The 18,311-nt window shown below is 45.7% G+C and overlaps 1 protein-coding gene across 1 annotated transcript in view; it reads left to right on the forward strand.

The window, feature by feature from the left end:
• Positions 1 to 18,311, forward strand: part of SLCO2B1 (solute carrier organic anion transporter family member 2B1) — a 58,175-nt gene that overhangs the window by 18,236 nt on the left and 21,628 nt on the right. The window contains exons 3-7 of the mRNA XM_009566398.2: positions 4,570 to 4,707; positions 4,808 to 4,970; positions 6,274 to 6,501; positions 7,588 to 7,686; positions 10,193 to 10,323. Coding sequence (XP_009564693.2) covers positions 4,570 to 4,707; positions 4,808 to 4,970; positions 6,274 to 6,501; positions 7,588 to 7,686; positions 10,193 to 10,323 — 759 coding nt within the window. The remainder of the gene's footprint in view (positions 1 to 4,569; positions 4,708 to 4,807; positions 4,971 to 6,273; positions 6,502 to 7,587; positions 7,687 to 10,192; positions 10,324 to 18,311) is intronic.

The raw sequence follows: 18,311 nt of genomic DNA on the forward strand, positions 1-18,311 counted from the left end.
TTCAGAAAAGACTGGTATCTGTGGACCCAGGTCACCTTTTCATCTTTTCCCGCTGCTAGGGTAGCACATCAGATCTGGGCTGGCTGATCCCACCGATCTCAAGTCCAGCCTCAGGTCCTTGGGGAAAGTAACTAGAGGGCACAGAAAGATGATGCAGAGAATCTGCCTGCCCTGTGGCACAGGTTGTCTCCCAGACCTAGCTGAGAAAGGTGCAGGGTAGCATCTGGGGCTGCATGTGGTCAGCCCTGCAAAACGTACCATGGGAGGTCCTAGAGGAGCCCTATGACAGACACACTGCTGGGGCTTGACCGCCCACCACCATCCTCACAACTACAGTAAGGCAAACTGGAAATTACAACTAGCAATTACCAGCTCTCTGCTTCTCACTCATTAAAATGTTCCCCAGCCTGAAAACACTCTGTGGTTAGGGTGGTTGCCCACAATGACTCCACGATGATCAAGAAGGAGACTTGGCCTTGCAGAGCTTTGATTGCAAGACCTCCCACTTTGCTACCTTAGGAAAGTTAATCACCATCATGGAGAAATGGGAAATACAGAAAGTCTAGCAGATCCTGCAGAAATCCAAGTTTTTCTTGTTGATTTACAATTGCTGCAGAAGTTGGAGAAAATATAGACAAAGTTCTTCATCATTCCTGTTTGTTTCTTCCTTTTCAACCATTTCCATCTTGATTTTGACTCTGAATATTTCTCTAATTGCTCTGGGGTATGGTTCTGATGTGCATCTAAAAACCTTTGTGGAGAAGCTTGTTAAGTTACCATGGGAGTATCGAGGTTTTTATAAATCTTCTGTTCTTTGCTCTGTCAGCACACACAGCCCAGAAATGTTAAATGCTGACCTCTCATGTATTTGCTTTAGCAGTCATTTTTTAAAAGGCATATGTTCAAGACAAGAGATTGAAATGTTTAATTAAAAACTGCTATCAAGAGGTTGATCTTAGGAAGACAGTGGATTCCTAGCCACATCCCAAAGGCAAGACTGAGCCCGCCCCACCCCTCTGCCCCAGCACAGGCAGGGGGAGCATGGCTGGCCACGCTACTGCCAGTCCCCCAATCAGAGATAAAGGGGACATTTTGCATACTGAGACCCTGAGCAGACCTTGGTGTTGCAGCTTGTCTGACTGTACCTCTGAATTATCCCCTGCTATATGGATTGGCCCTGGGCCAGCTACTGCTTTCCCCAAACCTGAGAAGGCAAGGACTGGGGACCATTCCAAGCAAGCATTTCAGGTGGAACTACTCTATTTTGAAGGCTCAATGAGTTTAGTAGGATGGATACAGGTTATTCTGTTCCCACAGTCCTTGGCATCAGACAGTGGCCCCTGGCCAGTTTCATTCACAAGTGTAGAGTCCACCTTCAGGACTTGACCAAAACTAGACTTGCAACCATGCATTTGCACGGAGGAGACCTGAATCGTGGCTCTTGGTATCACAACCATCTTTCAGCAGTGTGCTCAGGTGGCCAAGAAGGCCAAGAGTATCCTGGCTTTTATCAAAAATGGTGTGGCCAGCAGGAGTGAGGAAGTTATTGTGCCCCTATACTCAGCGATGGTGAAACTGTACCTCGAATACTGTGTTCAGTTTTAGGCCTCTCAGTACAGGAAAGACACTGAGCAGCTGGAGCATGTCCAGAAAAGGGCAACAAAGCTGGTGAAGGGTCTAGAGAATGAGTCTTACAAGGAGTGGCTGAGGGAACTGGGATCATTTAGCCTGGAGAAGAGGAGGTGTAGGGGAGGCCTTATTGCTCTCTACAATTACCTGAAAGAAGGTTGTAGCGAGGGGGGTGCTGGTCTGTTCTCTCAAGTAACAAGTGACAGGATAAGAGGAAATGGCATCAAGTTGCAACAGGGAAGGCTTAGACTAGATTTCAATTAGAAAGAATTTTTTACCAAAAGAGTGGTAAACACTGGACCCGGCTGCCCAGGGAAATGGTGGAATCTCTTTCCCTGGAGGTGTTAAAAAGTGTGTAGGCATGCACTTCAGGACATGGTTTAGTAGGCACGGTGTTGTTAGTCTGATCCTTGAAATGGATGATCTTGATTCTATGGTTCTTTGATTCAAGCGCACATTAACTTTGTAACCCAGACGGGATTCATAGCCAGTACTTTGAAAGGGTGGAAAGGAATGCTCTGAGGTTGGGAGGTTCATTTCCTGGGAGTTGATAATCAGACACAATTTGATTTTAATGCGTTGCTTTAATTTTTAACAACACTGCTGTCTGTTGCTTCTTTCTGCTTTTACTGGGAATATGAAAAAGCAGGCTCTTCTGGCAGGGAAGGATTTAGATGAAAGTGGGCTTTGTCTGTAGGGTTAGCCCTGTTGAGATCTCCTGGGATAGATGTGTATATTGGTGTTCATGTGCATAAGACCTCTGACAACCTGGAGATGCTGTAAGCATTTATGCCCTGTGGTTCCTGAGCAGAGCTGAGCTTATGCTGTGCAGCAGTCAGTCCTCAGTGAAATCTCACCCTCTACTATAAGGGTCACACTGGTGTCCATAATGGTTTCTCCTTCTAGGCATGAAAAGCATCTTTCTGAACCATCCAAGTTAGAGAGCCAGATGTCTTGATCAGATACAGAAATGTAAACAAGTGATTTTTGCTGCAGGACAAAAATGCAGCTTCATGTGTGCGGTCAAAGACAAACAGGGTCATATATCTCTTCAGCAGATCTAAAATCCATGAGGCTGTTCCATCTTTTCCTGGCAGATCACCAAATGTACTGTGATCTGATGGCTAGCAGCAAACAGCCCCTGGAGCCAGAAGAACCAAGGTCTTTGCCTGGTGCCGACACCAAGCCACTGCAGGTCCTTTGCAGGGCCATCTCTCTTCTCAGAGGTGGTTGAGTCACCATCCCTGGAGGTATTTAAAAGACAGGTAGACGAGGTGATCATGGTTTAGTGGCAGATAGGAATGGTTGGACTCAATGATCCAAGAGGTCTTTTCCAACCTGGTGATTCTATGATTCTTTTCTGTCCGAAAAAGATGGGGGAAAATAAAATACCAGATTTCCAACCCATTTTGACCTCCTGTGCTGAAGAGGATGTGAGGCAGTTGTGGGCAACTGCTGAGCTGCTGTAAACCAACATGTCATGAAAGTCCTAGATTTGGATACCAATTGGTCTGTGCATTATGAATGCCTGGAAAAAAAATGAATCTATCCTCAACATTTCTGTCTGAACTCAGGTATTCAGGCGACAGTGCCTGAACACATCACTTTTGGTGGTGGTACCATACCACAGTGCTCCCATTCTCATGGAGCTGGGAGGTCTTGACCATCCTCTTTTTCCATTTTTGTGCTGTAAATCATCCCTCTGCTTACAGAGCAGTAGAGTTTGGCAGTGACCCCACTTCAGTGCTGGGTGAGAACAAGACATAGCAGAAAATCCAGCCAGGCTGAACAGCTCCTCCAGGCAAGACTCCTGCCTGATGGGAGCTGGCTGGAAAACACACAGAGACAGAGCACTGCCACGCTCTGGCCAGCAACTGGGAAAATATCTACCAAAAGCAGCACCTTGTGGCTTTGGGCAGTGTCCAAGGCTGAGGGCAGAAGGTCTGCAAGGACCCAGGGATACTCAGCCTGTCCTGCAGTGAGATGAGTTGTCTTTCTGCTTAGAGTATGACATGGTTTGTGTTGGATAGTTTACTTTAACTCATCTGGGGACTGGAAGGATGCTTGTGGAGAGCCATGTGGCAGTAGGGAAGGCAATTGCTTGCCAGCTCCTTTCCATTGGCAAGTACTTTGCAGAGCTGTGGATGAAGGGGACATGGTCTCCACCCTTCTTGGGACAGTTCATTTGGCTCTTGTGAAATGCGTTGGTATGAGTAGCAGAAAGATGGATGCTGCCCTCAGTAATGGTGGGTTAGCTCAAGCCACATGTTTGCCTGGGCAGCTGAGTACCAGTATGTCCTAGACCCTGGAGCAGAGACGAGATCAGATGATTTTCTGGGAGATGATGGTCTTTGACAAGGTTTCCTTCTGGAAACAGAGATGAATCATCACATTTTCCAAAAGGAGATACGTCCCTTACAACCAGAAGAAAAGGAAAACAGAAAGTCTGAATTACACTCCCTGATCTTCTCCTGACTTTCTCTAAATAAGCTGCTTGTTGTGTTTGGAAGGGCTCATTCCTATCTTGGAAAGGCTTGTTTCTGTCCCAGAAGGGCTCCTGCCAGCACCAGGGATGGCTGCCTGCCTCAGGTTGTGTGACAGCGGGAAGGCTGTGCAACCTTCTACTTCTGCTGCTGGATCTTGAGGTCAAGGCCAACAAAAACAATCCTGAGTTAAATTATCTCTTTGTCCAAAGGCACTTTGAGATGAAGAAACTATACTCTCCTTACAAATACTAACCCTATCGTCATTTTTTGGCAGAAGCCTATTTAGTGGCCCTGAGCTAATTTCAGAAGACCGCTTAGCAGGAGTGAGGGTAATCTTTCGAAGGCTCATGGTCAAAGGTTCCTGTTCAATAATTGTGCCTTTGTGTAAGAGATGCTATTTGTTATGTTGCAGCTCACAGGAATCATGCTTGATGCTTTCTTTTTATGTTGGCAGTTCTTTGTTTTCTGCCATGGGCTCCTGCAGCTCTCCCAGCTCCTGGTCTCTGGCTATCTGAAAAGCTCCATCTCAACCATTGAGAGACGATACGGCCTGTCCAGCCAGACATCAGGGCTGCTTGCATCCTTCAATGAGGTAAAAACCAGCTTGATTCTCCTAGTCCACTTGGCTAATGCTCTTCCCATGCTCCTTTTATTCCCTTGTGAGACCTCTTGGTCTGTGTGTTCTGCTGCAGGTTGGAAACACATTGCTGATTATCTTCATAAGTTACTTTGGGAGCAGAGTGCACAGACCTCATTTCATCGGCTGCGGTGCCATCCTTGTCTCCTTAGCTGGGTTCCTCATGTCTCTCCCTCACTTCATAACTGGACCCTACGAGTATGACCAGTCTGTTGCCAGTAGGTACTCTAGAAACTTACTTTATCTGCCTTTCGGGACAGATAAAGGGAATCACCTTCCCTCGAGGGATTGGGACCTGCAAAGCTGTAGGTTTGTCCACAAAGAATTTTAATTTTCTATGAATGAAATCATCTCAGTTCTGAGAGGTAATAGCTGATGGTCAGAAGCAGAGCCAGGGGACAGCTGCAACCACAGGAAAGGACACAAACCCCATCAAAATGTAAGCACTGCCTCTGATTCCACTTGTCTTCTGGATATCCATGGAGCAGACAAACACTAGGTATCAGGAAGGTCTTCCTCAGCCATTGCAGCTCGCATCATCCATGCATTGAACCAGGTTGTCTTCATGCACGTGAACTGCTCCCTTATTTTTGTAACATAAATAAGATAAGGCCTCATGACCTCTGGAGCCCTTTATGGGAAGGAAACAAGGGGTGCAAGGAAGGAGCTTAACTTGACCCAACAGGGCAACAGAGTGGGTGAAATGCCCTAATTTTACACGTGCCTTCTTGGGAGCATCTCACCTCTCTTCCCATGCCTAGCTAAGCAGTGTTTGATAGAATTATTTGGAATTTTCTCCCTGAAACAAGGTGTAGGGATGAGAAAAGAAAGAAAGGAGAAAAAGAAGTCTCTCATTACCCTCCTAAATCCTACCATGAAGCTCCAGCAAATCATTTAGAAACCTCCACTAAACAGCTTTTCTCTGGCTCATCAGAGAGCGCAGCTGTTTCACACAGCTGCAGTCTCCATAGGAAAACTAAATAGGTGAATAATTCATAGATGAAAACAGGGGTCAGGTGCTAAAGACACTTTGGAAACAATTAGCCATGCATTTCAGGAGTGCTGGTGCAGGTGGCCCTGTGTCGAGCACTCAGAGTTGCGTATGATTTGGAGCATAACCATGGAAATCCTGCTATAAACACCTCCCCCCTCAGTATTTTAGGGAAGATAAGGGTTCTAGAATCAGCACTTTCACTTAGGCAGCTTTGTAATCCATTTCTGGGTAAAATAAGTTCTCATTTCCTGAATAGCTATTCACGAAATCTGCTGACTTACCTTGAATTGCAAGTTCAAAGGTGCTGGAATTGATCTCAGCTCTGCCTTTTCTGTGAAGATGCCTTTTCATGGCATGTGCACCCATCGTGCTGTGCACACCTGCACAGTAATATTTGCACTTTCTGTAATATTAGTAATATTTGCACCTGACATCTACTGAGTGCATATCTACATGCTTGCTGCTGTCTTAGGGAAGCTTTTTTTACCAGACCGAGCCCCTTAAAGCTGCTCCCCTTGTCATTGCAGGCATGTTCAGCAATACCACTGATCTGTGCCAGCCTGGGCTGCCAGGGTCTCAGGGGAATTTCAGCGACGCCAGCTGCACCCCCCATGCCGCCAGGGAGAACCAGGAGGTTCTCCTCGTCATGTTCATCGCCCAGGTGCTGCTGGGCATTGGCGGGGTCCCCATCCAGCCCTTTGGGATCTCCTACATTGATGACTTCGCCAGTGAGAGGAACTCCCCCCTCTATTTGGGTAAGGCCAGGGCTACTGTAGGAAGAGAAAAAAACAGAATTAGCCCTCTATAGCAAGGCCAGACAGTACTAATTTTCATTAATGAGAGCAGAACTTGATGTAGCCCTTCTGCTCTACCCGGTGCGAGGAAGGCTTCTGCAAAAATAGTTTGTCTTCTTCAAGATTAGCCGAACTGCAGACAGACCAAGAGTGCTGGAGAACATGATTTAGGGGAGACACTGGGATTTTTGGCCTGGAAATGATAGGCCAGAAAGGGACACAATAAACATGTCCTCCTCAAAAAAGCCTTTCAACAAGGAGAAGATGAATAATCTGATGTCCACATTCACAGCAGGCAGCTATGAGCTGAAGATGCAGCTTTGTTTGTAGGGAAGATTATAGGAAGCTGGAAAATTGGGGTCAATCACCTGGGAGGTGGGCAAGCATCCTTCAGCAGAGGGGGGGCTGGAAAACAGCTTAGGCACACAGCTGCAAGGGATGTCCCTGGGTGATGGGATGGGCAAGATGGTGCTTGCAGGTCCTTCTAGCCCTTTCCAATCTGTTTTCTGTGACAGCCTTTTGAACTGAATGGGACAGCAGAGGTGGTTCAAAACCAGGTTTTTACTGTCAATAAACTGGAAGTATCACATGAAATTTTGCTCTGGTAGATACTCCAAACTTCTGAAGCATATTTGAAAGGATCAAGCGTTAAGATAGGAGTTGAATCTTATATGTGTTTAATTTTTTGTCAGTATTTCACATAGGAGAGTTTCCTGATATCTCCTTAACCTTGTAAAAAAAAACTCTGCATTTTCTGAATTTCTTATGCCAAGGGGCACATCTTGCTCCTGGGTGTATTTCAGTCTTTCTAGAAGGCTGAAAAAAAGGTGGCAGGAAAGATCTGAGTTTTGCAAAACCTTTTCTGTGAAGACAGCCTGGAAAGCACAGCATTGTTATTCTTTGGAAGATGTGAGAGAAGAAAGCAGGAAAATACCCTGTGCTGGATGCAGACGCGATGGACCATGGTCCAGCACAATCCTGACAGAGATATCTCCTGCAGTCGCTTCATGCAGGGTTGAGCCACTCTCTGTTCTCATCTCTCTACAGGGATCTTGTTCTCCGTGACGATCATTGGGCCAGGAGTGGGCTTCATGCTGGGCTCTGCCATGCTGCGTTTTTACGTCGACATTGACAAAGTCACTGGAGGTGAGTGTTCTCTCAGAGAGCTGGCAGGCACATTTAGCCCTGCATCCTATTTACTGAGCCAATAGCAGTTCAGCCCCTTTCTAGGCATCCCGATGCCCAAGGGATGAGGTTGCAGCCTGTGGGACTGGATCTGGCTCCCTTTATCTGCTGTCTACCTTATTAAATCATTTTCATCACCTGAGGATGCTCCGGGACCAGTTCCATCAGTGCTGAGGTGAATGCCCCAAATGTATGGGTCTTTCTCACCTGACTCAGTGTCATTCACACATCCACAGGGTTAAACTTCCCTCTGTGGCTGCTGGAACCCCATATTTTAATCACCGTTCACATCTGGGATCCCTCACTCCTGGACTGCTTCCACATCTGATTAGAGGGACACCCATCTACATTTTGCTTTTAGAGAAGACACTATTTTCATTCCTCTACAATTTTTCTGCTATATGACAGCAACAACAGTGGGAGCGTTTTGACCAGCAGCCAGCACTGGGGAAGAGTGGGGATGTGGAGGATGAGCAAAACCCAGAGAAAAATGTGAAAGGGAAAAATGGAGGGTAGAGGTAAGAGAAGAAAAAAATGGAGAATGGGTACCAGAACACTGAGACATGGAGAAGCAGAGGTAGGTAGGAGGAAGGTGAAAACAAGTAGAAGAGAAATGCTGGGTAGGGCAAGAGGGGAGGATGAAAATAGTCTCTTTTAAAGGCCTATCCTGAGCTGTTCTATCGAGGTATTTGTAGTAATCTCCTTTTTGGCTGTTCTTGAAACCCAGCCTGGCAAACAAGAGGCTCTTTTTGAGTTAATAGCAGAGCAGACACACGTTGCACAGGTCTGTGTATCCTCACATGAGGAAAAGAACGATGGACCAGCTCATTTGAGTGTTGACCAGACAGCATCAGGGCTGGAGCTGGAAGAGCAGCAGGTGTTGATACTGCAGTTGTATTAGCTTTGGCAAATCCTTCTTTGTGCCTCTGTCCCACTTCTGCTGACTGACTTCACCAGGCTTTTATTTTCACTTGGACATTGTTACTATTTACAGTTATGATATTTGCAGCACAAGAGCACACTCTAGTCTTGACATTGCTTCCTTCTGTCAGGCGACGTCCAAGCTTATTGCTGCAGCTGTCCATCCTCCTCAAAGGGTGAACCTTGGTGAGGTGTCTGGAGTGTTGGTTTACCTGCTTCTGAAGGGCAAAGAAACAGCATGAGGGTGTGTTGTCTCCCCGCGCACACTGATGCTCAGTTCTTCTAAGCCATCTTCTGCAGCTGAACATTGAATGAGAAACACATCTCAGAAGCCATAATTGGACAACACACAGTTTTAGAGATATCTTCAACCTAAAGATGTCTTCAGCCTATTGGGAAAAGCTAGCGAGCTGTGGCAGCTTAAGGCTAAATCTAATTTAACTGTATGTTTTCCTTAAAAAAAAAAATTATGTTTATTCAGGAGGGGATTTTAAACTCCAGTTTGCTAAATGCATCATGCAGGGGGAAGATTATCATATTTCTTTGACCTATGACTTGCTAGTTCCAGAGATAGGAGATTAGATTGGGCAGTATCTGCAGTACAGAAATCCAGTAAACTAATTGCAGTTTTAATTGCACACCAGTGAAATAGCTCACTTATGTTAAACCACACAGTTAATGAAGAGGTTTTTGGGAGGACTTATTTCCTGCGATTGCTTGTGAATACTGTCTAACCACAGGTATCCTCTTTTCTGTAGAAATATTTCTTGGGTCAGACTTTCCCCATTGTGAATTTGCATTCTGGCTTCTGTGTAACCCGCTTTATTTCTGCCAAGTACCTTCCCCACAGAAAGTATTATCTTTGGCAAAGTGCTCTGAGGATGACAGGGGAGGAGACTGGGTGAACTGAATGAAGACAGACAGGAGAAAGGGATATAATCCTTATCAAAGCATTTTTAAAGATCCATTTCTGTTGGTCAAGCTGCAAATCAGGGACTGGCTGTTGGACCAGACTGGTAGGATCCAAGTTCTGCTGTGAAGACGGGGTGTTTGTGTGGGTAGCCAGACTGTAAAGAAACAAACTAGTGCTCTTGGATGCTGAAAGTTAACTGTAGTGAACTCCTTTGTAATCTTAAGAAAGGATTTTTCCTTTTGTATTGACAAACATCATAACTTAATTCGTTTGAATGAGTATTTCCAAAGTTTTTTCACAAGATGGGTATCCCTTCTCTGAAACAGCTGTAATGAGGATACTTTCCTTTGCCTTTCAAGTTCTGGGTCATACCTGTTCCAGTTATCTCCGTCCAAAGGGCTGAGTAGATTTTTAGTCACTGTGGTGATAATGAATAATGAAATGTGAGTTAGCACCAAGTCAAGTGCAGATGCTGCTCCGACCTCAAAACTGATTGTCACCAGGCTGAGAACCATCACTTTGGAGCATGCTGACGTGTGGGAAGACTGGGGCCACCCATCACTATCCCTTTGGTGCACTGGAGTCCCTCCATTCACCTTTGATTTAATACCCATTTCTCCACTTTTGTTGCAGAAGAAGTTCAGCTCACAAACAAAGATCCGCGGTGGGTTGGTGCCTGGTGGCTTGGTTTCCTGGTCGCAGCCAGTCTGGTGGCCCTCTCTGCAGTGCCTTACTTCTTCTTTCCACGGGAAATGCCAAAAGAGGTAGGAGAAGTGCTTCTGAATGCCCTTTGGGCATTACACACAAATACCTCATTTATACGGACGTTCCTCCCTCCCTGTCAGCATCAGCTGCTGCATCCCTGGGGATCACAGCTATGGAAGTAGTCATGGAATTTATAGCTGCATCCCAAAGTCAAACGTGAGCTAAGTTTGCTCTCGTCTCCCATGTGTGAGGTCCTTGTATGCCAACCAAATGCTTAGTGAAACCCAGCAAGGTGCAAGCAGCTTAGTGGATGTGGCAGTTTCCCTCATGGGGGACTGAAACAGCACCTGTGTGTTGATTCCTCTGCACAGGGACAAATAGCACTAGGCAAGCCCTCTGTGGATTGAGGTCCTTCTCACAGCCACCCTTTCTGCCTCACCTGGAGATGGGACTCCTTGCCATCCCTAGAGAAGAGATGTTCCTGCCCTTTCTGCTGCAACTCTTCTGGGAGCTGGTGGGAGATACTCTGCCGATGGCCCTTATTTACCTTTGGGAATAACCATGTGTGCCCTATGAGGAAATCAGTCCCAGTTTGTATGAATTATGAATAATGCATGGAGAGCCTTTCCTTAGAAGTGTGTTGTATCCTGGGTGTGTTTGAAATACTGAGGCTGGAGGGTAGTTTGTCTCATTTCCACTGCAAAAGTCCCTTTTCCCTGCTCACTCTCTGTGGGTCTCAGGCTTACCTGCTGCTCTAGCATTGAACTTCACTCATGACCTCTTGTCACTGCAGCTTCTTTGCTGGCCAAAAGGATTTTAGATGCTTTCCAGACCCTAAACACCATCACTCTGTAAAGTCCTCAGAGGTAAATGGTAGGGGAAAATGTTTAACAGCTGGAACCTGTTATTGCAAGCCAAACTGATGTCTGTCTGCCTGCAGTTTACTTGGGTGATGCTTGTCCCCCCCGGCCCTTGCTGGAGCCTGCTAGTGGGACAGTACTTTACTCTGTGTTTACCACAAGGAGTTTTACTTCTCCAGAGCCTTCCTGAGTACTTCACTGCTCACACCAAGATGCAAAACAGCTCTGAAGCTTCCCACATGCTTTGCTGGCTGTGGGTCATGGTTTTCTGGCAACCAGCGTGTCATGAGGAGTAATACAAACCAAATTGTTCTTTTAGAGGAGGCATCACGCTATAGTTTTGAATGTTATTGAAATTGCTGGGACGCTCTTAGTAGGTGAAATTGCACCCATCTCAATGTCTTGGCCAAACTCTAGCCTCTGTAACTGTTTTTCACATATATTTTACCTTGAGGCAGCATCAAAACTTTCTTGTCTAAACAAGTCCATGCACTGTCTGGTGGAGGATAATTCTTCATTTCTCTTTCAGCTGCCTGAATTTCCACAGGAATGAGTGATTCTTAGGGAGATTTGGGGTTCGTGTACCTGGAAAACTGTGATCTACTATATCAGTTATGCCTCTGGGGATATAATGATCTACTCTTGAGTTATATATGGTGTCAGGTTTGCAAAGGTGCTGTGGTCCTGCGAGGTAATGGGGTGGAAACTGCTCAGTGCTTTGCAGGGTGAGGGTGATACTGAATACAATATGCTTGATTTATCCTCCTGAAGCTTGGTTCACTTTAAAGTCATTACAGATGATCTATATTAGCAGAACCTGCTTGGTGTGCAAGGGCAGCACACTACATCTTAGGGGAAAGGCTCTTTATTAGGTTGATGGGAATATTTATTTCATAAATGGCTCTTGAGACAAAATAATGTACTTCAAACTAAAGTAACTGTACTTTTTTCTGCAAACACTGCACTTTAATCAGTCTGAGCAGTTTTGAAGAGTTGAAGGAAGGATTGATTAGATATTGATTTTAAAAAAGGAACAGGAAGATTTCACCCTGCTCTACTGGCTGATATCTGCAGGGAATGCTCCCATGTGGCTGAGCATTCATTTATCCCTTTGTAGCCCAGATCTTCTTGGACTTCTCTCCATTTTACCATTTAGTAGAATCATGGAATCATAGAATAGTTAGAGTTGGAAGGGACCTTAAACATCATCTAGTTCCAACCCCCCTGCCATGGGCAGGGACATCCCACTAAATCAGGCTGCCCATTTCCCTCAGAAAGCTTTGAAATCTGCTTACAGTAAAAAATAATAATAGGAAAATAATGTAAAGAGATGGCAAAATTCTGACCTTTTGTTAGGACAGGAGGTGCCAGGGCCAGCTGAGACCAGTGGTTGGCCTTGTGCCCACCCCCAGGGGGCATCAGCACCACCAGCAGCAGGAAGGTGCCCTGCTTTAAAAAAAGAGGTCTCAGGTGATTTTCTATTGGTATGGCAGAAAAGAAATATCCTTTTATCTTCCTTCCCGTTGGAATAAATCATTGTTCAGCTAAAAGTAAAAGCACAACCACTTTTCTATTGCAAAGGGCAGCTTCCTTTCCTCTCCAATAAGCTGAAGGCAGCAGCATCTCTGAAGCCATGGAATTACTGCACCAAACGTTGAACTTGTTAGAGCCATAGTTCCCCTTCAAAAGCCAGGGATATATTGCAAAACACTGCAATATTAATTATTAAATACTCAATAGCTATGAGTACAGTTGGTAAAACATACAATGCAGGAAGGAAATGTGTGTCTCCAGACACAAAGTTCAGTGCTGGTAAAGCATTGACCCCAATTTTGCCTTCTTCTCCCCCGTCAGAGCAGCTGCCCTTCCCTGATAGGGTGAGGCCTGCAGTGGCTCACACTGTGGCTTCAGGGTTGCTTCCACTGATTCAATAATCAATGCGAATTTGATTATTAAGCAGGTATCATTTAATGCAATGTCGGGCACACAGGGAATAATTCCACCTGATTTATGCAACTATTGAGGCTAGTTACATGACTTTTCTACTGGTTAAACATAAATATCTGTGTAGATTTCAAGAAATATCTTACATATTCATTATTTTTCTGAGAATTCATTATCATAGTTTATCACTCACTCTTGTAGATGCATCACAGTTTCTCTGTGGTCTTCAGAAGCCTCTGGTGGTCTTTATCTTATCTCCTTTATCACTGTGTCCTCTTGGTGAGCTCAGGTCTGTTCTTTGTTTCTTGCAGAACTGTCCTTTTTCCTTTTAGCCAGCCCTACTTTGGTGGCTTTAGCCACCATTGGTCAGAGATAAGCATTAGTCAGAGATAAGTTTCTTTAAGATACACAATACTTGATTTGTTGCTTGTTTCAGCTGGTAAACAAGCTAAACTCCTGTTACAATCACATTGTTTCTAACTGCAAGCTGGCCAAGATTTATTGCTTAAGCTAATTCATTCCCTTAACATAATGATTTATTCCTTCCTCCAACAGCATAATATCTTACCCACAGCAAATGCTTCTAGACGTGGCAGCCACAATAACACATGGGGAAAAAAGGCACAGATCCAGGTGGAGACTGGTGATGACTGGCAGGGGTCAGTATTAGGACTGGTGTTGTTTAACATTTTTCACAGACGTGGACAGTGAGATTGAGGGCACCCTCAACGAGTTTGCCGATGATACCAAGCTGTGTGATGCGGTTGACAGGCCTGAGGGAAGAGTTGCCATCCAGAAGGACCTTGGCAGGTTTGAGAGGTGGGCCAGTGTGATTCTCGTGAAGTTCAACAAGGTCAAGGGCAAGATCCTGCACCTGAGTCAGGGCAATCCCAATCACAGTTACAGGCTGGGCGGGGAATGGATTGAGAGTAGCCCTGAGGAGAAGGACTTGGAGGTATTGGTGGATGAGAAGCTAAACATGAGCCGGCAACGTGTGCTGGCAGCCCAGAAAGCATATCCTGGACTGCATCAGAAGCAGCACGGCCAGCAGGTCAGGGGAGGTGACTGCCCCTCTACTCTGCTGTCATGAGACCTCACTTGGACTACTGTCCCCAGCTCCGGAATCCTTAACACAGGAAGGACGTGGACCTGTTGGAACATGTCCACAGGAGGGCCACAAAGATGATTAGAGTGCTGGAGCACTTTCCATACAAGGACAGGCTGAGAGAGTTGGGCTTGTTTAGCCTAGAGAAGAGAAAGCTCTGGGGACACCTTATTGCATTCTTCCAGTATTTAAAGGGGGCCTGTAGGAAAGCTGGGGAGTGGCTCTTTATCAGGGAGTGCAGTGACAGGATGAGAGGTAATTGTTTTAAGCTGAAATAGGGGAGGTTTAGACTAGATATTGGGAAGAAATTTTCTACTGCAAGGGTGATGAGGCATTGGCACAGGTTGTCCAGGGAGGTTGTGGATGCCCTCTCCCTGGAGGTGTTCAATGCCAGGTTGGATGGGACCTTGAGCAACCTGATCTGGTGGGAGATGTCGCTGCCCATGGCAGAGGGTGGAACTGGATAATCTTTAAGCTCCCTTCCAACCCAAACCACTGTATGATTCTATGATTCTATGATTCTGTGAACTGCTCTGTTCACAGAAGAAGCTGAGATGGTTCTGCACCACCAGCTGTGGGACTTCATTTCTGGAGGTCAAAAAAGGAATTTCACGTGCCCCAGACCAAGCTGTCCTTCTGCCAGTTTCTGTCTGCAGACCCCTGGGATCACACATGTCTCAGTAGATGATGAGTCTGCCTGGAAATACAGTGTCCACACCAAGTTGTGGATGTTTCCCCGCTGCAAAGTCTGACAACCAAGATCATAGCAGCAAAGACTAGCCCATGGCTCAGTCCTTCTTGCTGTCCAAAGTGATATTTCTCCTCTGATTCTCATCCTAACTTCATTTTCTTTCATGTTCTTTCACCTGCCTCACTCTGTAGAACTTATCTGAGCCCGTGGTGGTTTCTCCAGACCAAGGACTGCCCAACACAATGCATCATCAGTGAACACTGAGTAATAGTGCAGCTCTCTGTCTATTTGGAGACTTATGTGCCTCCTCCCATCAGTCAAAACAGTTGCATTATTTATTCTACAACCACAGCTCAACTTCATATTTATTTTATATCTTCTTTTTTTTTTTAAGTTCCTGGAATGACTTTTGCGCTTAATGTTCACGTTAATGATAGTGAGCGTTCACTCTTTTGATCTTTTTTTCATCAAACAGTCACTCCAGACCTGGAGCATTTTTATTTCTCTATTTTGAAACTTGTCAGTAAATTTCTAGTACCGAAGTACCATGAATGCTCCTATTTGAGGGAAGATGACGGCAAAGCTATAAAGTTGTCATTATCTCAGGGAGTGGATGAGATGCTGAGGCTATGACTGGATGAACTGTTTCCAGTCAAGACCAGTTTTTCCTGCCTTCATGAGTTTGAAATATTTCTCAGGGTTGTGCCCTGGGTTGTGGGGAACTACAGAGTTTTGAGCGTTTTCGAGAGCAGCCAGAGTTCAGCTCATGCTTTACCATCTGTCGCTGCTGATGTTATCATATCTCAACCCAGGCAGTTGTATTCTGCTAAGGACTTCACCCACGTTTTCGCCAGGGCACAGTGTCTGTCTGTCTTGCAGGCTTTGTGGCTATTGCCACTATTGCAGTGGATAAAGCACTTCCTCAGTCCCTGCAGCTCTGCGGACTTATGAAAAGGGCTTGAAAAGGGTAAAGGTGATCTCTGGAGCACCTTTTAAACATTGGCCTTTCTCAGCATTCCATGTGTGCAAGATCTGTCTTGTACACTCCATTATCTCCTGGTTCAGGTTTCATACTGTGACACTCCAAAGTCATGTGGAACTAAACATCTCCCAAACGCCATAGAAAGGGGGTGAGTGACACTTCCCTGACAAAGCCTCTCCTGTAATGTCAGTACATGTCATCTGCAAACAGATGCCTCATGAGAAAGCTCAGATGGATTTTACGGGAAATGAGTCTACATGTCCCGGTCACATCCAAGCCCTGGTATCTCCAGTTCACGGTCATGTAATCCATTCTGGATATGAGTCCATCTTGTCAGTGCTTTCCTCCCAGCTTCACCATCAGGTGGTTTCAGAAACTTATTTCCCTGCACGTTGCAAAGTTTTGTCTAATATCCATTCTAAAGTTTAGCCTTTGGTTTGTTGTTCTGCTCCTAATTCTTATTAAATATTTTTTCCTACTCCTTGCCGTATTGGTGTGGTTGCAGAAAGCCTCCTTTTTTGGGACTGAGGAAGGCTAGCTAGTCCTTTGCTGCCAAAGAACTTCTGCATTCCAGCAGCCCTGCTCTTCACTCATCCCAGCCACAAGCTGGTTTTCCCAGTGTTGTGCTGGTCTGAATCTGGTCTCCGGTGGTGGTATAGCAGAGTCTGCACTTCTCCAGCTCTTCTGGAAACAGCGTCTGCAGTTCTTCCTCGCATCACACTTATGTCTTCTGTGGCTGTCCCATATGCTTATGCAGAGATACTCCTAGAGCAATTTATCATTCTCCTCCTCTCATTTCCAGCATTTCCAGCTGTGCAATAGAAATTATTTTTAAACCATAAGTGCGTGGCCTTGCCCTTTGCACTAAGTTTGGTTTGGTTTCTGTTATTTCAGCCTTCTAATTGCTTGCTTTTTCCTATGTGGTGTTCCTGCCCTCTCTGTATGGACAATCTCCACCTTTCATCTCCTCTGCACATTAAGTAGCATGTCTTCTCACTATGCCAAGGGGATTACTGAAAATATTACCTGGGACTTCTGCATCAAACCACCAAGGAAGCCACCAGCACCTCCCAGCTGGAAGTATCCCTCTGAAATGCTTTGCTCTCTTTCTACTGTTTAGCCATATTGTGTTTACTCTCCTAATTTTCACATTCTCCAGTTCAGCTAATGGTTTCCCATCTGACGTCACACATTCTGCTTTGCTCAGGCCTGTAGACAATAGACCTGCTACATTGTGTTTGTCTATTTATTTAATCACAGAGGTTGTTGAGGAGGAAGAACAAGCTGCTAATCATCATCAGCCCCTAACCCAAGGTACCCATCCACCTGGAGGACATTTGGGTGCTGACCAGAAATGATGGGCAGGACAATGCCTTTTTCATATTAGATCCTTCTTCTTCTCAGAGCTTCAAACATGGCACTTCAACTGGGAGAAGTTCAGAAATGAGATGGAAATAAACTGTGCTCCTTCCTTGGTGTTACTGATGGGAGAGGTGGAAAGGGCACAGTCATCCCCTATGGAATGGGATAGGGAGGCTGGGAGATTAAACCCTTTGCAGAACAAAGGAGGTGGATTTTTAGGGGTATTTCATGGTAGGGTTGAGGGATGTGAATTGCAGGAGTGCTCAGGACATGCAGCGATGAGACAGCTCTGTTGTGGCCTAGCAAAGTGCATCTGATGGAATTTTTCCACTGGGATGGTGGGGAATTTGTTCCTTGTCATCTACAATATCTCCAGATTTTACTTTCAATTGTCCTGCAGATAGTTGGACCAGACAGTTGAGGAAAGAGAGAAATGCCAAGCTGGACACGCAGCTCCATTTTCGAGGAGATGTACATGGAAGAACAGAGCATTAAGAAGTCACACTGCCATATCCCAGGGCAAAGCCCATCTGTCTGGGCAGTGCCACAAACCTTGGAGTGGGGAAAGCCAGCAACTTTAGGGTCATAACCTGCATGCTGGATCAACATTTTTGTCCCCAAAAACACCTGGTGCACGGTGACTGGAGGAGGCTGTAAGCATGGAGGAACCTTGAAGGATATGTGTTTGTTTCCTGGCTACACGTGTCTATCTCAAATGTTTGGGTGTTGCCATTTCTGCTGGAAGTGGCATTGCTTGACAAAATCTAGGCAAAACCTGTCCCTTCAGTCCTGAGAAGGTTTATGATGAGGAGAAGCTCCTGCAGGTAAAATGCAGCCAGGACCACTCCTGCCCTGTCCTAGTGATGCCCCATGGATGTTGATACTACTCTTGGCTGCATCATAGGGTTGTATAACATGCTTGAGCCTGTAAGGAGCCTCCTGCCCTGTGTCAGGGTTGTTGGGGACTTCCCAACCCATGTGCAAACCCAGGGTGCAAACAGCTGACAGCATTGTCTGGGCTTGGCCCAAGGGTCCCAGCGGACATCCCAGGTCCAGTGTGGTGGGATGGAGCTGGGGCAGCAACTTGATTCTTCTCTGCAAGC

This window comes from Cuculus canorus, chromosome 1, assembly GCF_017976375.1.
Source record: "Cuculus canorus isolate bCucCan1 chromosome 1, bCucCan1.pri, whole genome shotgun sequence".
Lineage (NCBI taxonomy): Eukaryota > Metazoa > Chordata > Aves > Cuculiformes > Cuculidae > Cuculus > Cuculus canorus.